The 24,155-nt window shown below is 42.6% G+C and overlaps 1 protein-coding gene across 1 annotated transcript; it reads left to right on the forward strand.

Annotated features, from left to right (window-relative positions):
• Positions 1-19,135: 19,135 nt before the first annotated feature.
• LOC104603846 (2-oxoglutarate-dependent dioxygenase DAO-like) lies at positions 19,136-23,219 on the forward strand. The gene is made up of 3 exons (XM_010268008.3): positions 19,136-19,590; positions 19,887-20,202; positions 22,622-23,219. Exons 1-3 carry the CDS (start codon positions 19,139-19,141, stop codon positions 22,880-22,882), a joined length of 1,029 nt encoding a protein of 342 aa, XP_010266310.2. The 5' UTR covers positions 19,136-19,138; the 3' UTR covers positions 22,883-23,219.
• Positions 23,220-24,155: the final 936 nt, after the last annotated feature.

Below are 24,155 nucleotides of genomic sequence, written 5' to 3' on the forward strand. Positions count from 1 at the left end.
AGGAATTTTCCCTTTAATTAAAGGGTAAAAGATTTAAACCTCCCCTGATTTCTCACTAAAATATTAACTTCCCCAAGGAATTGAGGAAAGACTAGATAACAAACTTAAAGTTGGAAGAAGCAAACGCTCTCTCTCTTGCAGGATGAGCTACACTGCTAAAAGTGGTAATAGCTATGTAAAATCAAAGAAAAATGTAGGTTGGGGTCAAAGTAATCACAACAAGTTAGGATGGAAAATCCTCACACAACCTGAAAATCTATGGGTCAAAGTAATCACAACAAAATACTTAAAAAAAAAAAAAACAGAAATTCTGAGAATCAGTTCCAAAAAAGAATGTCTTGGGCTTGGAGAGGGATCTTAGATTCTAGACAAATCCTAAAACTTGGTTTGGGATGGTGAATAGGGAAGGGAAAATTTTAACTTCTGGACAGATCAATGGGTGGGAAGTTGTACTCTTGAATGCCATAGAGAACAGCAAGATGAAAATAATAAAATTAAAATGAAGGAATTCCCGACTACGGGAGAATTCAAAGAGTGGGATAGAGAGAAAATTTTGGATTTGGTCCCCACTGAGGTGTGGGACAAGATTAAAACCATTTTCGTTCCCTTAAGGGAGAAAGATGATGAATTGGTATGGAGACCGGATCTTGAAGGAGTAATCTCAATTAAGTCAGCCTATGATTTCAAGGAAGGGAATTAAAAAGGAATTGAAGACAATAAAATAGAAAAGATATGGAAACTATCTCCCCTAAGATAGTTCATTTCCTATTCTTTCTTCTGAAAAAGAAACCAATGACAAATGAGCAATTGCATAGATGGGGTCTAAGCCAAAACGCAGAATGTCCTTTCTGTGGATGACAAGAGAATGTGGATCATATTTTTCTGTAGTGTGAAGCCTCAAGACAGATTTGGAGGGAAATAGGACAAGAATAGATTTACCCACAAGAAAATGAGATCAACTTAGCCCCCCACAAGACTGTGCCCCACAACGGTCCCACAATATATCTTCGTGTGTATTAAAAACATCTTTCAATGATAATATCAGAAAAGATGATGTCATCATCTGGAGATATTTTCAATACACGGCGGAGATATACTGTGAGGCAGTCTTGTGGGAGGTTGATTTGAACTCCAAGAAAATGAAAACATAATGGGCTGGTGGCAAAGAATGTTAAAATCAACTAAAATTGGGAAAAATGGATTACTCGTGCACACTCCTATGCTATATTTGAAAAAACAGGAATAAAAAAAAAAATCTTTGAAAATAAATGCCTCCTACCGCATGATAGTGGAGAAAACTAAAACTTGCTCCAATGAATATGTTAGGGTCAACACCTCAACAACCAAACAAACCAAAAACGTAAAAGAGAGCCTTGTCATCAGATGGACTCCTACAGATGAGGAGGCAATAAATATCAATGTGCCATTGGGGTTGTAGCTAGAGATAGGATGGGGAATGTTGTCGAAGGTCTTGCCCTATCAGATCTTCAAGCTCATATAATCGAGAGAGACTCCAGAATTGTTGTCCAAGGTCTTCGAGGCATCTCAAGTCCACTATGGAACATTCGTGTTGAAACAGGATTGAAAAATGTAACCAAGCACAATTATGTACAAGCACGCTCTTCGAGAAGCAAACTAGGCAGTGGACTAGCTTGTGGGGTTCGGTCATGATCACTCGGTCTCAACTGAGGGATTGGCATGCCGTTGATGCGTAGGGTGTTGCCAGCCCAAGGGGTCTGTCACTCTTTTCCAATCTAACAAAAAGAAAAAGAAAATTAGGCCCTATTGTTATTTTGCATATTTTATTGTTAATTGGAACTGTTTAAAATTATCTGAGAAACATTGAACCAAATAAGAAAAAGTATAGAAAAGAAAATGTTTATATAACACGGTGAATTACACTGCATGCACTCCGTCTCAGAAATTTAAAATTGTAGCCCCTCATAGTCTATTAGTAGCTCCCTCTATAAACGGTATGTGAATTTGGCATTGATCCGTAGTTGGATTCATCTTACCTGTATGGGGTGGGCTGAATAGTCATTCTCCTTACATAATATATACGTGACACTGACTCGAAGAAAAATGGTAGGAAAATTGGTTCACATCTGTAGGGCTGTGCCCCACTGGCGCCCCACGCACATTTGAGTGTGCAATGAAAACACCTCCCATGCTTATCATTAGGAGATGTTCCGATGCACAATTTGAATGTGTTAGGCGTGCAACGGGTGCGCTGTGTGGGGCGCCAATATCATCTCCAAACATGTAGATGTAATACCAAAGGTTTCCTATTTCCAATGCAAATGCAATGCAAGTGAAGAGGGCTTGACAGAGTTGGGATCTTTCACTGTGAGGAGCACTCTTTACACCGACCTTGCAGCCACATCTCACCGTCTATTGGGAGATGTGCCCGATGTGCGGCCAAAATATGTTGTGAGGAGCAGATCCGGAGTCGGTTTGAGAAGGTCAAGGAATCACCAATCATCCCTGAATTGGCTTCAGTCCAGGCACCCTCAGTTAGGGCACCACTTGTGCATTTGGAGGATACACCATCTAAACGGTTAAAGCATACAAAGATGCTTCACGCCGTTAGTTAACCAAAACAAGGCATCGTTCTATTCTCCTCTCCTTTCCTCTCCTCTCCCTTGAGTGTCGCAGATGAGACACTCGTTCTTTTCTCCCTCTCTCTCCCCCCATCCATCCGGCACAACCATCACCGGTGGTAATGGTTGTTAAGTCGCTGCCGGGTGGATGGCTACCATCACCTGACTGAGGGTGCCTAGACTGAAGCCGAACTTGTTTCTATAACCCATCTTCACCCATCCACTTTTTAGTTTTTCACTACTCGCTTGTTCTGCAACATCTCTCCTCTCTTTACCAACTTTACAACTTTAGTAAGAGAAAAGAGAGATTAAAAGAAAAAAAGGAAATCCATAAGCTGTTTTAGTAGATGGTTATAGAAGATGAAGCTTTAAAGGTAGAATCAGTAGAATCTGATCTTGGGTGAATTTCGTGCACCAAAGTTGCAAAGTTGCAGATTGCATTCCTAGAACTCATTTTTGAAGTCCTATTTAGAGTTGTTACCCAGAAGCAAGAAGGGATTTTTTTTATGGGTCTTGCAGAAGAAGAGCATCTGGGGAGTTTGATATCGCAGAAGCTTCTTTTGAACAGAGTATTTGGCATTTGGATCTTATGATTTATCCAAGCAGCACTTAGTTGGTTTGTGATGAGGGCAGATTTGGCCCTCCAATGACATTGTGACACATGGCATCTCAGAACAACTAGGTGACATCCATAACCACTTAGGCAACAACTTGCCTTAGCCAAGATGATGGTGTCCCAGCTGGTGACCTGGTGACTTGGCACAGGCGCCGAACTGGCGACCTAGCACAGGCGTTGAACTGGCGGCCTGGCACATGCACCGACCTGGCAACCTGCGAGACGTGCTCACCGACAAATTCGACATGCATATCCCAAAACTCCCACAATCCGTGGAAGTTGGCCCACGTACTGAACGATCCGGAGGGTGGTCAACGCGCATTGCGGTTGCCTCCGGGAATCTCGGACCACTTAGACGATCACTCGGAAATCTCGGATTCGGTGCGTGAAGCCCACGCCAAACAATGCCTATATAAAGGCACCAACCCCAATGGCATAAGGGGGCAAGTAAGCATATTCTACCTCTCATACTTTGTGATTTTTAGCTCACAGTCTACTATGAGAGTACTAACTTAAGCATCGGAGCGACCTCACCGGGTTAGCCACCCCGGGTCCTCTGACATTGATTCCTTGCAGGTCTCTAAAGAACTACGAAGCTCAATAATCAATCCAGCTTGGCCCTCTAGTCAGTTCGGCACCTAACCTACCCATCTCGGCCTAGTTAGTTCGGCACCTAACCTGCCCAGCTCGGCCCAACCAGTTCGGTACCTAACCTACCCAGGTCGGCCCAGTCAGTTCGGCACCTAACCTGCCCAACTCGGCTGTCAGTGGGAAACGCTACAAAAAGCTAAATTCTCATCTTCTGAAAGGCTAAGTCCTCTTCTTCCAGAAAACTAAGTTCTCACCTTTTAGAAACTAAAGCTCTCACTTTCTAGTTTCCATCTTTTATGAACTCAAAGACTAAGCAAGAAGCTGATGGCCAACAGACTAAGCAGCTCTGCTGACTTTATTTCAACTCGGAAAAAGCCTCATCAGTCCTCTTCAAGAGGTACCTTCTACAAGATGAGCTCTTCGTGGCTTCCGCGGGAGTTGGCGGCCAACGGACTGCACGAACGCCCCTGCCGATCGAGCCTTCCAAGGCTCTCGTGTGAGCTGGTGACCTAAAGTCAATAGTGATGCCCCCATAGGTTGAGCTCCCAGTAGCTTCTTGTAGGAGTGAGTGATTGGCGTCACTAACAAGGCTGATGCAACGCAGATGTAGCTCTTAAGTGTCGAACTGATAAAAGACCTTTGCACCGCATAAGACCCAGTCACCTCTTCGGCATGGGAAAAATCAAGGAGAGTGGACTATGAGTCGCTCCCAAAGCCCAAGGGCTAAAGTGTTGAACTGATAAAAGACCTCGACACCACATAAGACCTAGTCGCCTCTTCAGCATGGGCAAAATCAAGGGTAAGAAGAGTTGACTACGAGTCGCTCCCAGATCCTAAGGGCTAAAGTGTCGGGCTGATAAAAGACCTCGGCACCACGTGAAACCCAGTTGCTTCTTTTGCATGGGCGAAATATAAAGCAGTTCGTATTCAGCATGAGAAAACAAAGGAAAGACTAGTTCGATCTCAGTACCATGATGGATGGAAACTTGATTTCTTCACAACCGGCCTCCACCTTGGTTGCAGGCTCCGCATCAAACTCACTGGCTAGGGCCAGCTCGAAGAATGTTACGTCGAAGTCTACCTAGGTGGAGCGACCTGATAAAGCAGTCACACAGAACCTCCTCTTAAGGACGGCATGATGAGCTTCACTCTTGAGGTACTTAGCCAGATTGCAGAACCTCTTGATGGTTACATCCCTAATCAGGTAGATGTCATCGGGGTACCTACTCCACCTCTCCTCGAGCAGATGAATTCTCTCTCGAGCCCCAAAAATAAAGATGGCGAGGTCCTACACAAGGCTGCAAATGCTTGGACTCTTCCGACTTGAGAAGAAAATTGGATCGACGCTTACGAGCTCATCGAATTAGTCATTCCAAGCCAAAATGAGCAACCTACTCCCTTCGTCGAGTTACTTTTAGCTCGGGAGTGGGGGCAAATGATGAGGGCGGATTTGGCCCTCCAATGACATTGTGACACATGGCATCTCGGAACAACTAGGTGACATCTGAAACCACTTCGGAAACAACTTGCCTTAGCCAAGATGATGGTGTCCCAGCTGGCGGCCTAGCACAGGCACCGAATTGGCGGCCTGGCACAGGCACCGAACTGGCGACCTGGCGACCTGCGAGATGTGCTCGTCGACAAATTCGGCATGCATATCCCAACACTCCCACGATCCTTGAAAGTTGGCCCACGTACTGAACGATCTGGAGGGTGGTCAACATGCATGGCGGTTGCCTCCAGGAATCTCGGACCACTTAGACGACCTCTTGGAAATCTCTCCAATAGACCCCGAATCTCGTAGGGTCACGTCGTGTAACGGCAAGCCTTATCTCCTCCCCGCCCGGTTCGGGTGGAATTGATAAGTTTTATTAGTTGATAGATGATGTAGGGAGATTTGGCCCGACCTCATAGCACGGGGACACGTGGACATGACCTGGCGTAAGCGATAACTCAGCATGACAGCCAGGCCACAACCCGGCGTAACAAGCTCGTCGAAGCCCGACCAAACGACTCGGTGGGACCCGAGCTCCCCTTGAGACCCGAAGGGACCCGAGCTCCTCCTAAGGGGCCCCAAGCTCTCCCTTCCTAAGAAGGGAGCACCCCGGATTTTGGTTGTCCCGAGGGAGAAACACCTCGTGGCAGCACCGTCGAGACTCCTCTTCGAACTTGCTTAAGGCCCGCCTCCAGTGCGGGCACCTCGGTGTACCTCGGCACCTCGGTGCAAGGCAAATCTACCCCAGGTGGTTCGAAGTACAATAGCTCGGCAGACTTCAGGGAGATCTGCCTAATATACGTACCTGCCTGACGTCCGTACCTACCGTATTCGACGGCAGTGCTCAAATCCCTTGCCAGGCGGCGTTCTGCCTGGCGTCTCTGAAAAGCATGGCACACCTGTCAAGTCTGTACCTTGCAGTAGCAGCCTGTAGCAGCAGCCTGCACCTGCCACCCCTGCCCTGGCGGTAACGGCTAGGGCAATGGTGGTTACACCTGATGTGACCGAGCTCCGGTATAAAAGGACCCCAACCCTCAGGTATTGAAACTAGCACTTTCAACACTCTTAACTCTATGTCTTCTTTGAGTTTTCCTCAGAGTTCTAACTTAGCCATCGGAGTGTTCCCTCCGGGAGAGCTCCCCGGGAACCCTTCACCTTCTTCTCCCTCTCAGGTACCGTCCATCACAGCTAGGAGCCAACTCTCAGCCAGTTAGGAGTGCCCAGATTGTGTTGCATCAATAGTGTTATCCCTCAATTAAAGCAGAAATGGATCCCACCGTGACAAAGATCACAGAACCGATCCACAAGACCCGCGATGACTCAACTATATAAAGGCTCCAACCCCGAGGGCACAAGGTACGCGTGATTTTTCTGCTCTCTACACTCTCAAAGCTCTTCAGCTCGCATCAGATTACTAACTTAAGCATCAGAGCGACCTTGTTGGGTTAGCCACCTCGGATTCTCTGATCTTGTCTTGTAGATTCACCTAGCTCACCGTTCGACTGGAAGCCATATCACCCTCTAACAGGGAGCAGTCAGATCGTGCTACATTAGTTTGAATTCCAGTCCTTTACTGTTGTTCAAACATGGGATTTCCTTGTCTTTGTCTTTAGTGGTTTATCTTCCAACATCAGAAAACAGAACAAGAAGAGGAGTTTCAAAAGTTAGGACAAATATTCCTTCTAAACATAATTTTTGCTATGTTTTGTTTCTTTGTAAAGAGTCGTTCAATATGATGTCAAAAGTGGTAGATTCTTATTCGGGTTGTAATGTTGGTCGGAGTTCCAAATAACTATTGCAGCTTCTAGGTTTTGTTCAAATAATTGGTTGAATTTATTGACGAAATATTTCTGGAGTTTGATCAAAGGTTTCTCATCTGGGTTTTGAAGATGGACACCCGGAAAGTAGGTTTTCTTCTCCAAGCTGTAGTGTTGTTGATGGCTGATGAAGGGTAATTTGGCCAGGCCTAGTAACAGAGGGACACATGGACACGACCTAAACTAGCAGGCCGACAACTCACTCTGACACGCCAAGTCCGCAACAGATCGAGCTCGGATAACCAGTCCACCTCGGGATGAGTATACCTCAGTGCAAGGTTACATCAGGACCACCTCGGTCCCAAGGAACTTCGGCATTCATATCAGGTCGGATCTAAAGAGCACGAGCTCAGGCAATGCTGACCAACCACCGCATGGCAATCCCGAAGATCTTGTCACCGTACTCCGCGTCTTACGGGATCGTACCTTGTAACGGCTGTATTAGCTCACCCACTCCCCGATTCAGGAGGAAATGGGCAACCTTACCGGTTGGTGGTGTTATCCCCAACTAACACGGAAACAGATCCCATTACAGCGGGGATCCAGGAACTATTCCACAAAACCCGCGAGGACTCCAGTATATAAAGGCCTCACCCCCCGGGGGCAAAGGATAGATGCGTAATCTCTGCTCTCTAGCTCTCTCACAATCTATTATCATCTTTAAGCTCACTACTAAGTGCTAACTTAACCATCGGAGTGACCTCGCCGGGTAAGCCACCCTGGGTTCCCTGGTTCGTCTCTTGCAGGTCCGTCGAGCCCGTCGTTGTTGGTAGCCAGATCACCTCCAGTAGGGAGCAGTCGGATTGCGTTACATCATTTGGCGTCGTCTGCAGGAAATCGCTACTAAAAGCCTTTGCCTCGATTTCAAAAGTCTCAAACTCATAATCAAATCCGTGGCTTCCTCCAGCAACGCCGGACAAAACAACGAAACGTCTCCAGGGGGCAACCTCAGTTCCCGTCTGTCTGCATAGGTTAGTTCACTATACTGCTTACTGCGGCTAGGGTCCCAGCGTTGACGATGCCCCAAGTGACTGCACAAGTGAACGCGCCACTCCTTCCTATAGTCGGCGTGACATTCATTGAACCCTCTATGGTTCTGTGAGAAACACTACAAAAAACTAAGTTCTCATCCTACAAAAAGCTAAGTCCTCTTCTCCCAGAAAGCTAAGTCCCCACTTTTTAGAAACGAAAGCTCTCGCTTTATAATTTTCATTTTTTATGAACTCAAAGACTATGCAGAAAGCTAACAGACTAAGCAGCTCTACCAACTTTACTTTCAATTCAGATAAAACCTCATCAGTCCTCTTTGCGAGGTCCCCTTTACAAGGATGAGCTCTTTGTAGCTTCCGCGGGAGTTGGCGGCCAACATACTACATGGGCGCCCTTGCTGGTCGAGCCTTCCAAGGCTCCCGTGCGAGCTGGCGACCTAAAGTTAGTAGTGTTGCCCCCGAAGGTTGAGCTCCTAGTAGCTTCTTGTAGGAGTGGGTGATCGGCATCAAGAGGCTGATGTAGTGCAATCATAGCTCCAAGGCGCCCACCCAGCACCCTGGCGCGGCTCGACGGCTTGGCTGCCTGGCAACCTGGCACATGCGCCGGCCTAGTGTGGCCTGGTGTGGGCGCCAACCTGGCGGCCTGGCCCAGGCGTGAACTGACGAACTGATAAAAGACTTCATCATCGCATAAGACCCAGTCGCCTCTTTGGCATGGGCAAGATTCAAGAGTGGACCACAAGTCGCTCCCAGAGCCGAAGGAATTGAATCAGCGCTTACGAGCTCATTGAATTTTGGGCCAAAAGGAGAAATCTACTCCGCACGAGAGTGGGGGGCAAAAAATGATGAGGGCGGATTTAGCCCTATAGTGATATTGTGACACATGGCACCTCATGACAACTAGGTGCAGCTTGGCACCTGGTCAGCCCGACACCTCACAGGAAGCTCGGCACCTCACAAGAAGCTTGACACCTGGTCAGCCTGACACCTCACAAGCAGCTCGACACCTGGTCAGCCCGGCCCCTCACAGGCAGGTCGGCACCTCATAAGTAGCTTGGCACCTGGTCAGCCCAGCACCTCACAGGCAGCTCGACACCTAGGCAGCTCGGCACTTCACAGGTCCTAGTTGCCTCTTCGTCATAGGCAGATAAGTTGTAGTCGCCTCTTTGGCATAGGCAAGTTACCTCTAATGCCTAAGGCATAGATGGCTTGGGTATAAGCCCTACGTAACAACAAGTTGGACCCGTAAGGGACAACCGGCATTCAAATGAGTAGCCTGTGCGCGGACAGATCGGGTATATACCCTACAATGTCGCTCACATTGGCATACATTACGTAAAGTTGCCCCTACTAATAGTCCAAGTAGACAGTTCGGGGTAACAAACACTTAGATAAATTTTTACTTTGTTTATCCTTGTTGTCCAGCTCGGTAGCTCGACAATTCAAGTAACCTATATAATTTTTACTTTGCACAAGGATTGCTCAAAAAAATTTATATTTCATTGATTCAAAAAGTGTGAGTACAGGGATTTCGTTGAAACCCGAGCTCGGTGGCCTCGGGGCATACATTCAAAACACAGAAAGAAGAAAAAGCAAAAATCACTTAAGAGGATTGCCGGCTAGGTCGGTCTCCATGTCCTCCTGACCTGAGGGGCCCACCTCTTCGGCTTCATCGTCACTTTCCTCCTCGGATGAGCTGGGCTCTTCGTTCGCCGCCTTCGCCACCTCGGGGGTAAGGCCTGATATAGTAAGGACTCCAGGATCAAGGTCAGGGAACTTCTGTCGCACTAAGTACCGGCACAGCTTGAACCCGGAACGATAGGAGCTCGACCCATACTCGACCTGGAGATCGTGGAACTCCGAAGATTCCTTGAAGCGTTCGATAGCGTGGCTTCTTTCCTCTGCTCGCGCCTCTTGGATAGTGGTCTCGAAGATCGTAGTCGGCTCTTGGATCATCGCTTCGAGGTTTTCGTTCTCTCGTTGAAGCTTTGCCTTCTCCTTGGTTAGTGTCGAGATCTGCTCCTATTGCTTCAGTTTTTCCTCGGTCAGCACGGAGATTAGTTCCTCGTACTTCTCCTTCTCCTCGGTCATGGCCAAAATCAGCTCCTGCTGGCTTCGAGCTCCATTCTTGGTCCGAATTATCTCGCCCCGAGCTAGGTCCAGTTCGCGATCAAGCTCACATGCCTTTTCTTCGGCGTCTAGATCCCGCTTCAGACGGATCTCAGACTGGCACAACAATGATTGAATGGCGGAGTTCACCTAGCAAGTAAAACCGAGGTAAGTACACTTGCAATTAACAAAGAAATAAACTATAAAGTAAGATACTTACCACCATGCAGTAATCGGCAACTCGGGCTCCGAGCAGGGCTGTGGACATGTCAGCCCACTCTGCGACCTCGTCAGGGAAGACGGCATCCCTGCTCTTGTGCATTGCGAGCTTAAGAGTCATAATGCTCTTCTTGGAGGACCTAGGCCTCGGTGCAAAAGTACTTTCCGGCCTGTGAGGTTGGACGTTTTCCTGCTCGGGTATAGAAGTGCTCCCCGGTTCCTGAGGCTGAGCTTCCTCCTCTTGGTCATCATCGAGGTCCACTACGAGGGGTTGAGGATGAACCTCCTCCTCGGGGAGCTCGGCATAGATCGGCTCCACAACCAGGACCTCAGATGGGGCAGGGGCTGAAGGACCAGCCTCCTGGCGAAGCCTCTTCGAAGCCTTCCTCTTCTTCCCTCTCTGAGAGCTCTTGAGAAGGTTCTCGGCATCGACCTCCGGCATGGTAACTACAAGAGCAAAAGGTTAGCCGCGAATTAAAAAGAACTTTAAAATAAAAAACCAAGGTGAAAACCTACCAGGAGGGCTCAGACCAGCTCGCACAAGCTTCTCCTCGGCCAAGAAATCATTCATCTGAAGGCCGAGGTCCCTCCATGAGTTGATGACTGCCCTACTTTCTGCATCCAAGCTCACCCCAGGATCCTTGATAGCTACCCTCCAGTGGGTTGGAAAAGACCACCCTTCGGGATTTTGGACAATGAAATACCTCCTTTTCCAGGCTGGAACCTTGTTCGGGCAGCCGAACAGGATTTTGAACCCAGGCCGAGGTGAGATATAATAGCTTTGTCTGACGTCCCCACGCAGACAAGAAGAGTTTCGCTTGATTGCACAGATCGAGCTGAAGGTGTCTAAGGACAGAGGCCGGTTGTATGTGTGGAACAAAGAGATAATACCAACTATATTCTGAATAGAGTTCGGATGTAGTTGGTCGATTGTAATGTTAAAAAACTTAACTACCTCTATAATGAAAGGGTGAAGCGGGAAGCGCAGCCCGGCCGCGAGCTGCTCCTCAAAGACCGCGAGCTCATAGTGATCATGAGCCCAAGGGTATTGACCTAAGGGAAGGCTAAAAACCAAGCTATCGGGAAGACGATAGCGAGTTACAAGGTACATTAGCCTATCAGAAGTTAGAGTGGAAGGACCGAAGTCATCTGGATCCCAAGCCCGGGTAGAAGACGAGGCCTCTGTCCTAGAAGACAGACCCTCTTCCTGAACCTCGGTCTCCCCGAGCTGAGATTACTTAACTTTAGGAACAGAAGCTTCCACTAAAGACTGAAGAGGGGAGTCACCCTACGGCGAGCTGACCTCCCTAGGGCCGCGGATTGCACCACGACACCCTCAACCTTGCTAGAACTACCTAAAAGTCTGTCTACGCTAGAACTGGACATGATTAAAAAACAAAGGAAGAATAGGAAAACATAGACTCACCGAAAAGTAGGATGAACCCGGAAAACAAAGAGAATAGCGAGCTGAAGGATTCCGATACGCGACCTCAGAACAGGCTTGTGAATTTGTGGCGTGAAAAATGAGTCGTGGACCCCCTATTTATAGCCGCTATGTCCGAAAACTAATGGTTGAGATCAAAGCGATCCAATGGCTCCTAGGAAAATCGGCTGCGCGACCCTCAAGGATAAAATCGGTTTAGCGCATTTTTTGACGTCCGCAGAGTTTATAGATTGTGTGACGTCCACGCGTAGGCCAGACGCGACCTGGGCTTTCCTGGTTGTGGTCGAACAAGTCCGACCCATGAATCATCTGGCTAGCTACCCAGACCTCAGACCAAATCCACTTGGCTCGTCATGAACTCCCCGCATCGGGTCAGGACCCCTGGCTCGGGGAGTGGGGGGCAATTGATGAAGAGTAATTTGGCCCGACCTAGTAATAGGGGGACACGTGGACACAGCCTAAACTAGCAGGCCGACAGCTCTCTGACACGCCAAGTCCGCAACGGATCGAGCTCGGATAACCAGTCCACCTCAGGACAAGTCCACCTCGGGACAAGTCTACCTCGGGACGAGTATACCTCGATGCAAGGTTACATCAGGACCACCTCGGTCCCAAGGCGCTTCGGCATTCATATCAGGTCGGATCTAAAGAGCACGAGCTCAGGCAATGCTAACCAACCACCGCATGGCAACCCCGAAGATCTCATCACCGTACTCTGCGTCTTATGAGATCGTACCTTGTAATGGTTGTATTAGCTCACCCACTCCCCGATTCAGGAGGAAATGAGCAACCTTACTGGTTGGTGGCGTTATCCCCAGATAACACGGAAACAGATCCCATCACAGCAGGGATCCAGGAACTACTCCACCAAACTCGCGAGGACTCTCCCCCCAGGGGCGAAGGATGGCGTAATCTCTGCTCTCTATCTCTCTCACAATCTATTATCATCTTCAAGCTCACTACTAAGTGCTAACTTAACCATCGGAGTGACCTCGCCGGGTAAGCCACCCCGGGTTCTCTGGTTCGTCTCTTGTAGGTTCGTCGAGCCCGTCGTTGCTGGTAGCCAGATCACCTCCACCAGCCGGATTTCGTTACATCAATGGCCATTGAAGATTCATGGTTGCAGGTGACTGGTCTGGGCTCCATGTCTTCAATCGCTGTGTCCTATGGCGAGAATGGTCCTGTTTTCTGTGGTTTGAAGTCAGATGGGTCTCATCTTGTGACTTGCTATGGAGCAGACTCAACTGTAATCTACGAAACTCCTCGATTTCCGATCCTACCTAACCGCCGGTGATGATTTGTGTTTGGGCTTCTAATGGAGTCCAACCAGCCTTATTGTTGGGGGAGTAGCATTTACATCAAAATGGATGTCCCACAACCGATGATTGAGGGAGTTGCTTATTCACAGTCACCAGTGATGACTATTTATCGCCAGCGATAATAGATGTTAAATCGCTACTATTCATGGTGTGATCAAAGTTTGGCAAGGTAGTTGAAAAATCTGCGCAACTAATTGTACCTTGTGGACACTTGTCCCTTGATCCAGGAGGCAGAAAGAGACTAGGGGGTTAGGAAAATCTCGGATAAGAAGGGGTCTTTCCCTTATCTATATTTTGTACCGTTGAAGCCCCATTATAAATATGAGCTTCCAATTCAGCTTGACACACAACACATTCCGAGAAAAACCCCTGCTACAGACTGTCTCCTTGGGTCATATTAATAGACCCTGCTACACCGAGGCTCCCCTTTTTAAACCCTCGTTCTTCTCATTTTTTTTGTTTGCCCTAGAAACGAAAGATCAATTCGACTGCCTCCCTCTTTGGACGGCGACAGGGAGTTCTTTCCTCCATTCAGATCATCATTTGAAGCAGATCAGCAACCGATCTGCTTCAAATGCGTTCCCTCTTCGCCTGCAACCGATCCGATCGAGAATCAGTGAAGCAACATCGGTTTTGAACAGAGTTTGGTTCAGATATCGTACAGAAGCATTTTCGAATCAGAGTAGATCTCTTCCTTCTTCTTCTCAAAACCATAGATATCGAACAGAGTTTTTTTCTTTTTTTTTTTCCACCAGACACAGGCGCAAATCGAAAACCTTTTTTTGTTCTTCGAACTAGAACCTGATATAGCTGAAACTAGTTCCACTAGTTCCTAGTGAAAATGCCACTCTTGCTGAAACTAGAAAACATAATAAATATTAAAAGGATAATAAGATAGCTTGTTCTACTATTCTGACTTTTATGAAACCTGATATTGAAATGTTATTTGAAGAACATAAATATGCCAAAAATATGTTTGATGTTGTTACTGAAACCTATAGGAAGGTTACTGAATCTTACATTCAGTTATGATAGAAAAATTTTATGGTTTTGCAATAAAAGAAGATGATCTTATTGTTGAAAATACATAGCTAAAGAATTAGCAGTTGTAGGAAATTCCATCCCAGACAAAGTACAAGTGTCTACAATTCTACATAGTTTACCAAAATCTTGGGAACAAGTAGTGATATCTCGTAACTTCTCTGGCCAAAACATCACTATGCAGAATCTCCCCATGTTACTTGCTGTTGAGGCCGAAAGAAGAAATAAAAAGAATAATTCTCAAGCCTTAGTTACTAAACCCACTCCATCTGAACCAACTAAATCAGGTGAGAAGCCTAAACCTAAATTTCATAAAGGAAAAGGAAAATGGTTCAAAAAGACTAACTTTTAATAAAGGAAAGAAAAAAGTGATTTGTTTCAACTGTGGTGCTTGGGACACACCAAATATAATTGCTCTAAAAAGAAACAAAATCCTAGTACTAACACCAAGGACATAATTTGTGTGGTTTTAGAGTCATTCATAGCTGATTCTGACTCGAGCTCTTGGTGGATTGATTCCGGATCATCTCAACATGTTGCAAGACCCAAAGAAGCTTTCCTTGACCTGAAAGAGATGCAATCAGGCCAGCATAAATTATTTATGGGAAACAACTCTTATTGTGATGTCCTAAGGGTGGGGACTGTGAAAATTCCTGTAAAAGAGGAGATCAATTTTATTCTATCTGATACTTTGTATGTTTCTAGCCTTAGGAGGAATCTTATTTCTGTACCTCGTCTTGATGAAAAGGGGTTTAAAGTCACTTTTAGGAGTGAGAAAGTATCCATAGGGAAACATGGGAGAATTCTCTTGTGGGGAACTAGAGAAGATGGCTTGTATCGATTGAATGTTAATAATAAGATTGTCAATGCTTCTATTTATATTGATTGTGTTTTTTCTGTTTGCTTAGATTCATATAAATGGCATTTAAGACTTGGCCATGTAAATATTAAAGAGGATGTGTGGCAACGACTTGTTACAAAAAATGAATATAGACTTTAAGACTTGTGAACCTTGTTTAAAGGGAAAAATGCATAGAAAACCATTTGGAAAGGCTAAAAATTTTGAAGAAATTTTAGAAATAATACATTATGATGTTTGTGGATCAATTAATGTGAAAACCCATAGGAAGATAGAATACTTTATAACCTTTATAGATGATTACTCAATATATGGTTTTATCTATTTGCTAAATAAAAAACTGATGTCTTAGAAAAATTCAAGGAGTTTAAAACCTTAGTTGAAAATCAAATAGGAAAGAAAATAAAAATACTTAGAAGTGATAGGGGTGGAGAATACACCTCTGAATTGTTTAATGGTTATTGTTTAGAAAATGGAATCTTGCATCAGTTGACTATCTCTTACACACCCAAACAAAATGGGGTAGCTGAAAGGAGAAATAGAACCCTCCTAGATATGACAAGGTCCATGCTAAGCCATTCAAACTTGGGAAATCATTTTTTGGGGGAAGCAACAGCCACAACAGTCTATATTTTAAATAGAGTCCCAACAAAAATCAATAAACTAACTCCCTATGAACTTTGGACAGGAAGAAAACCTGATCTTACAAATTTAAAAATTTAGGGATCCTCTGCTTCTGTATGGGTACCAAATCAACTTAGAAATAAATTAGACTCCAAAAGCTTTAGAGCAACTTTCATAGGATACTCTGAAACATCAAGAGGATATAGATTTGTGAGACACAAATCTGATGGATCAAGTGAACTAGTTGAAAGCATGGATGCTGAATTCCTAAAAGATGAAGTTGACCCAAATGATCCAAAGAAATTAGTTGGCATCTTTGAGATAGAAAAAGAAAAGGTTGTTGATAGTCCTAACACTAGTGAACCACCTAAAGTTGATACAATCACTAGAATTCAAAGAGAAAGAGTTCCCTCTAGTAGATACAAAGACTTTTATACTTTCCAAACTGATTACGTAATTGATTATGAAATTGATCTTTTAAATTTTATTGAAGCAATAACTTCTATTGATCATGAAAAATGGAAAACAGCCATGGATGAAGAGTTTGATTCAATGGTTAGAAATCAGATGTGGGATTTAGTTGATCCACCCAAGGGTAGGAAAATTATAGGCTGTAAATGGATACTTAAAAGGAAATTAAAATCAAATGGATCAATACAAAAGTACAAAGCTAGATTGGTAGGTAAGGGCTACGCACAAAAAGAGGGAATTGACTTTGAAGAAACATTTTCTCCAGTTGCTAGATTCACCTCTATTAGTATTTTACTTGCTTTAGTAGCTTGTTTTGATTGGAAACTATTCCAAATGGATGTAAAAACTGCCTTTTTAAATGGAGGAGGAAATTTATATGCAACAACCTGAAGGATATGTAATAAAGGGACAAGAAGAAAATGTATACAAATTAAAAAGGTCCTTGTATGGATTAAAACAATCTCCTCATATGTGGTATTATACTTTTCACAATGCAATCACAGAACTTGGTTTGTTCCTAATACCTTTGATTGCTGTGTTGATGTCCTAAATAGTGAGAGTTCCATTATGTTATTATCTCATTATGTGGATGATATCTTGATTGCTGGAAATGATATGAATTTAATAGAAAAGACAACAAGTTTCTTAAACTCTCAATTTGAAATGAAAGATTTAGGTGATGCTTCTTTTGTTCTTGGAATAAAGATAGAAAGAGATAGGAAAACAAGAACTTTGACCCTATCACAAGAAAGATACATAGACTCCATCTTTAAGAGATTTAGAATGGATGAATGCAAACCGGTTGACACTCCAATAATTATGGGAACAAAACTAACAAAAGAAATGTGCCCGTCAAATGAACAAGAAAAGGAAAAAATGTCTAAGAAACCTTATGCTCAAGTTGTAAGCAGCCTTATGTATGTCATGCTCTGAACTCGGCCTGATTTAAGTTTTGCCGTTAGCTTGGTTAGCAGATTTCAAAGTAACCCAGGATTGTCTCATTGGAATGCAATAAAAAGAATTTTTAGATATCTCCAGGGAACTAAAAATACTAAGTTAACCTACTCTTGTGGTGAATTGGAACTAGTAGGATATAGTGATGCTAACTTTGCAGGAGATGTTGATGATAGAAAATCAACAACTGGCTATGTCTTTCTCTTAGGAGGAGAAATTTTGCGGGCCAGTAAAAAACAAGGTTGTGTTGCTAAGTTTACAATGAAAGCAAAATTCATTGCATGCATTAATGCAGCCTCTGAAGGTGTATGGATCAAAAGGTTCTGCGATTCAGCTCTTATTTACAATGACAATGAAGCTGCCATTCAAACCATAAAAAATGGGGAAATTGGCTGGGAAGACATATAGAGCTTCAATACACGTATTTATTTGATATCTACCAAAGGAAAGAGATCCGGGTAGAGTATGTGCCTTCTAAAGATATGCTAGTTGACCCCTTTACTAAAGCAATTACAGGTGAAAACTTCAAAAGGCATAAACTAAATATGGGTCTTAAATGCTAGTTCTGATCTCGGACATAAATGGCCAAGTGGGAGATGTTGTTCAGAGTGGCCAGATGCTCTCGATTCAGAATAACCTTGGTGTATGGACAAATCCTACCGCTGATGGCATAGCCTACACCAATAGGTAAATATCTTTGACTAGTCTCCTTTTCTTGGCCCATTTATAGATAATCAAACTGATGCCATGTCAGCAAGACTCTTGCTTGGTGTGGTCAAAGTTTGGCAAGGTGGTTGAAAAATCTGGGCAACTAATCCTACCTTGTGGGACCCTTGTCCCTTGATCCAAGAGGTAGAAAGAGTCTAGGAGGTTAGGAAAATCTCGGATAAGAAGGGGTCTTTCCCTTCCCTATATTTTGTACCGTTGAAGCCCCATGGGCTTCCAATGCAGCTTGACACACAACACATTCTAAGAAAAACCCTTGCTACCGACTTTCTCCTTGAGTCATATTAATATCCTCTGGTTTTATATTGGAGGATCGGTACAAGTGTGTTAGCCCCAGCTGTTACGAACTTTTGTATTTGAGGGATCTTCAGCCACTAGGTGGATGGGGGAGAGAGAGGGAGAAGAGAACGAGTGTCTCGTCTGCAACACTCAAGGAAGAAGAGAGGAGAATAGAACGATGTGGTTAATTAACGGTGTAAAGCATCTTCGCATGCTTCAACCGTTTACACGATTCCAACCACACGAACCGAACTCCATGTTGTAAATTTACCCCAAAAAATAGTTTACATATAAATCCGTTTATTTCCCCTCTTCTCATTCTGGCCCAGATTTACTTTATTTCATCCACTAGTTTTCTTCGGTTGTCGCTGATAGTGTAAGGCCCCCGTTCAAGCATTGTTAAAACACTGTTGGAACGGTTTCTACTTTCTAGTAAAAACGGTTCGGTATGGCGAGAGTGGTGAGAGGAGTGCGTGTTTAATTCACCTCGCAAGTTTTCATCACACACGTTTCAAAAACGCGTGGCGGGTCTTCATGCTGCGCGTATCAACTCTGCCGTGATAGAAGCTTCTTTCGGTGATTACGAATTACGATATTGGGAATATGTCTGTGGGTGGTGGTCTGGTGGGCCCGACTGCAGTCTGTCCCGTGGTGACCAGTAACCCAGGTCACGGAAAAAGTGAAGAGATTGTCTCATGACTAGACGACCAGAAGTTGTGGTCTCTGGGAGTATACCAATGGCAGGAACACACGTAGTGGCCATTAGTCAATAAAACTGTTGTGCTTCCGGGTTTCGGTTGTTGGATAGTCTTTTTCCTTGTTGTTTTGCAGTTGGGGGTAGAAAAGCAACGAGATTACGTAAGGATACAAAAGTTTGAAGATGTGACCCTACTTGTCCGCAATCCGGAGGACACAGACACGTCATTTCGTCAGGTTTCTCTCATTAGTTTACTAAAAGGTCTAGGGCTATATATCCCATGACATCATGGATATGCGAATGAGTGCGTGCGTTTCAGTGTGCATCAGCAGAGCCAGAGAGGAAGAAGAGAGGCCGAGTCCTGTCCGACTCCGAGACACAAGTACAATGGCAAAGGTTGCTTTTGAAGTTGATGATGTTAGGATCCCTGTAATCGATCTTGACGACTTTCCAGCCCAGTTGGACAAGTTGATTCGGGCTTGCGTGGAATGGGGATGTTTCAGGATCCTCAACCACAAGATTCCGGCCACCTTACTGTCTGACATGAAGTTGGTGGTCAGATCTCTGTTCGACCTTCCCAAGGAAATCAAACGCCGCAACGGTGACGCCATCGACGGCAGCGGATACCGGGCTCCTTCCGAGGACAACCCTCTTTACGAAGCTTTTGGTTTATACGACATAGCCTCCAGTGAAGCCGTCGATGCCTTCTGTACTCAATTAGGCACCCCTCCACAGAAAAGGTACCTACCATACCGTATGAATTATGATGATAATATTCTGTTTTTCTTTCTTTCTTTTAATTTAAGGTAGCGGATTAATTTGATGTTAAATAAAAAAGGTAGAGGAGGCCCGGCCGCCGGGTAGATTTTGCCATTTTGGTGTGTCTAGTTCTTCTCTTAATTAATTCTCTCTTTATAGTTCATAGAATAAAAAAAAAAAGAAACCCTCCATTCCTTGAGGCTTCTTAAGCTTCGAGTGATGAATAAAATTAAAATTGATGGGAGGATGTGAATGCGGCACTAATAAGTAATGGCAGGGAGATAATCAAGTGTTATTCAAATGCAATATACGAGCTAGCCATGGACATAGGGCGCAAGGTGGCAGAGGGAAGTGGTGTAAGGTGTGATCCGATCAAAGGGTGGGCATGCCAATTTAGGATAAACAGATACAACTTCACTCAGGAAACCGTGGGCTCGTCTGGGGTGTGCATGCACACAGATTCCGGATTCCTTACCATTCTACAGGAAGATGAATGCATTGGAGGCCTAGAAGTAATGGACAAATCAGGTGCCTTTGTAGCCGTCGATCCCTTGCCAGGTTCTCTCCTCGTCAATCTCGGGGACATCGCTACGGTAGGTGCAGAATATCACATCACCGGATTCTTTAATTTCTTGTGACTACACCATCCAGTTGATTTATTATTAATTCTTTCTTAATTTCCACTTGAGTTGGGGTCACATGCATCACTCACATGCAGTCCACTTATCTCTTTAATATTAAATTAGTAATTAAGCACATGTTTTGTGAGAATTTTTTTTTTCATATTAATTACTTGAATTTTAGATATATTATAGTTAAGATAGAAATTAAAAATTAAAAAAATAATAATATGATTAAAAATAAATTCAAATATTTATTATTGAATTATGACATTATGTGTTTTTTTGAAAAGTTGGATCATTGACCCACCATCTAGATAAGAAATATCAATGCTTTTGGATTAGTTTTATATAGGAAAAATTATAGCTGGAGTCGGTTGTATATTTAAAATTTGGTTACAAGTTGGTCCATAAATCAACAAAACTCTAACAAATGGCTTTACATTTCAAGTTATAAAAACCCTCGCTATGTCATCGAAGGGTTATGTGGCTATTGCCAACATGAGACTCTTAATCCATATTGGACATAATAAAAAACTTATACCTAAATTGCCCTCTAATGTTGGATGATTGGAAAATAAAAAAAAAAGAGTTTTTAGTTTCTCTCTCTCTCAATCTTCCTCACACTTTCACTCACAGTCATCTTTATTTGCTCAACGACTATGTGATTTGGAATTAGATAAAAATGATTTTTGGTTTCTATATTTGCGTTCTGTATATCAATTTCTCTCTACTTATCGTTCTCTCTCAATCTCTCTCGTTCTCTTTCTCAATCAATTTCTCCTTCCCCCTTAATTTCTATCATTCTCCTTCAGTTTCTCTCCCTCTCCCTCTCTCGTTTTTTTATTTTCTTATTATACACTTATATAGTATTAATCAGATCGTATAAAAGAACATGAGACCAACTTGGTATGGTTAAAAAATTATTACACCAAATTGATAAAATTTATAAGAAACTCTTGGTTATGAAATTTACACCAATTGGAGAACGATATAGATTGAGGGAGAAAGAGATTTTGACCGAGAGGGAGAGTGAGGGGGAAGAATGAGAAAGATTGACGGAGAACAATAGAGAAAGAGGTTTTGATTTGGCTACAAATTAAAAAAAAAAAAAAAAGAGAGAATGGGAGAGACAGAGGGAATGGGAAATCAAGAGATGACTATAAGAGTAAAAGAAGGGAGGAAGATCGACAGATAGAGGGAGTGGGAGAAAAACTGAAAACCTACTTTCGATATAGGTTTTCTGCTATGTCCAACGTGAAATAAGAGTCTCATGTTGGCAACAGCCACATAAGCCTCTGATGACAAGGCAGGGGTTTTATAATTTGAAATGTAGAGTCAGTTTTCACAGTTTGGTTGGTTTCTAAACCAACCTGTAACCTAGTTTTAAATGTACAACCGACTTTGATTATAATTTTCCCTTTAAATTATATATTTCATTTACATTATATAAAATATTTTTTCTTATCGCACTTAATTTTTGTTTGTCTATGGTATTATTTTACTCAAACCACTAACCCACCATCTAAAAGTAAAAATTGTTTGATTTCTACGTTGACATTAAATTTTGCATTACATTTCCATCATTGGAAATAAAAATGTTTGCATTGCATTACATTTGACCACAAATGGTCAAATTGCTTGCCCACCACTGGGAGGGAAGAAAATGGTTTTGTTTTCAAATTACTTTTCACAATATTTATTTTTAAACTATTAAAATTAAATATTATGGATTTAATTACAAGAATTTAATGATGAGAAAAATATATTTTAAATATAGGATTTAATGAGAGAGAATATGAAAATATTTTTCTTTCCAATTGGTTTTTTATTTTACATTCCATTTTTATCATTAATAAAAATATTTCTTATTTAACATACTTATTATTGTTTAATATGTATGTTAAAAATGTCCCCAATTTTTTATTTTATCTATTTTTTAATTTTATTATCTAATAGTGGCAACATGGATTAACCCCATTTGACCCAAAATGATTTAATTTCTTACCATCACTTAGATGAAAATACTATTTTTGTTTGGTATATTTTAAAGGTATAAGCTTTTATGTTATTGGAATTATTAATTTATTAAGTATGAATTTAATTAATAGAACTTAATGATGAGAAGAAATAAAAATGATTTAAATATATGATTCAATGTAGATGAATACAAGTTAATAACTTAAATATTGGATTTAATGAGAGATGATTGAATGCATTGAATATCTTTAAATTACCTCTTTTTAACTCATTTAATATCAATAACCAATTACCTATTTGCCCTTATTTTTTATAAATATAAAGGACTAAATATTATCCTTAAAAAATTCTAAAAATATTTTTGAGACCATTTTTTCTTTTAAAGTAGTATAGATTAATTATTTGTGTTTAGGCGTGGAGCAATGGCAGATTCCACAATGTGAAGCACCGGGTACAATGCAAGGAAGCAGCGATACGTATCTCGATTGCTATGTTTGTGTTGGGACCCAAGGATGAGGCAGTGGAGGCCCCACAGGAATTCGTGGACCCCCAACATCCTCGCCTATACGCCCCTTTCACCTACCTACATTATCGGAAGCTCCGTTTATCTACTGGACTGCGAGCTGGAGAAGCTCTACAACTTGTACACCAAATTGCCAGTACAACCAGCTGAGCCCAGCCCATGTTTGTAGTCAAGGAAGTGAGAGTCATAGAGCAGAGAGCTAGCTAGCTGCTGCACCTGCTGCTTACTACCTGCATACCATAGTTAATGACTAATGGATCTAGGTGGTCCGGTAACCGGTAGTGGCACCCATTTACCATAAATAGTAGTTTTAATTAATGTTAATTTAAATAAGCAATAAGCAATATATAAATTCCAATCACTTGCCCCTTAATTTGTAAGTGGCAACTACCATGCATAATGACTTTTTTATATATGCAACCAAGCAGCTAGCTAGTCATTGTGAATTTGTGATTGGGTTCTCAATATAATTTTCATGCTTTCAGACTGTTGATACAATATGCGTCTATATATATATATATATAGATATAACTAATACCTATTAATTACTAGCTAGTTACAATATGTAAACGTATATTTATATTTGATGAATGAATACAAAGCAAAAGCAAAAGCTGGTCGCAGGAGTACTCATATAGCCCCTGTCCACGATAGCAGAAGTAGTTAGTTAATGTGGCTAGATCATATCATATGGTGTTCAAATTAAAGCCTTCTGATCGATATATATATATAGTGATCAAAAGCAATCGATGCTGTTCCAAACACAACTTCCATCTCAAGTGCAGAAATCTCCTTGATGATCAGTTCCACACCAGACAGTTCAACAACACAATAGTTAACATTCAGCAGGTCAAAACGCAAAATGCAATTTAGAATAAGCAGCCTTAATGAATATGAGTACAACAACCAGGCCTATATGTTTGCAGTATGCTTATCAAAACCGACCAAAAGATTCTCTCTAAGAAATCCATTTATTCAACAGGTTTATTACCCACTCCCAAAAGCTATCCAAATATCAAATATTTGACCATCCCAACCTTCGATTGCAAATTACATCATTTGGTCTACATATATAACCTCCATAAAATCAAACAAATATAAAAATAGACCTGGAAAAGGCAAATGAGAAAAATAAAAAAAATTGGATCCATGAAAATTAAATGTTTTTTATATGAATTTGTATACTGGCAAGAATTTATTGGCATAATAAATTTCTTTTTGTCTAAGTACTATTCAAAGGAGTTACGTTCACGCAGGCATTCTAGAATCTTAACATTTTCTATGTATTTCTATAATTTTCCTTATTTGTAACTTGTATTTCTATTCTATTGTTCATTTAATTTCATATTTCTTTCAATCACATTACAATTAGTCAATTTTTATTTGTATTTGAATCAAGGATTGCATGGTTCTAGTCCACTAA

The sequence above is a fragment of the Nelumbo nucifera genome, chromosome 5, assembly GCF_055504915.1.
Source record: "Nelumbo nucifera cultivar China Antique chromosome 5, China Antique-T2T, whole genome shotgun sequence".
Lineage (NCBI taxonomy): Eukaryota > Viridiplantae > Streptophyta > Magnoliopsida > Proteales > Nelumbonaceae > Nelumbo > Nelumbo nucifera.

Bases quoted from the DNA above. Each gene is read 5' to 3' on its own strand.
- LOC104603846 (XM_010268008.3), top strand. From the start codon at position 19,139: ATGGATATGCGAATGAGTGCGTGCGTTTCAGTGTGCATCAGCAGAGCC. The intron at 19,591-19,886 runs GTACCTACCATA...AAGTAATGGCAG, and splicing joins GGCACCCCTCCACAGAAAAG to GGAGATAATCAAGTGTTATT. The intron at 20,203-22,621 runs GTAGGTGCAGAA...ATTTGTGTTTAG, and splicing joins ATCTCGGGGACATCGCTACG to GCGTGGAGCAATGGCAGATT.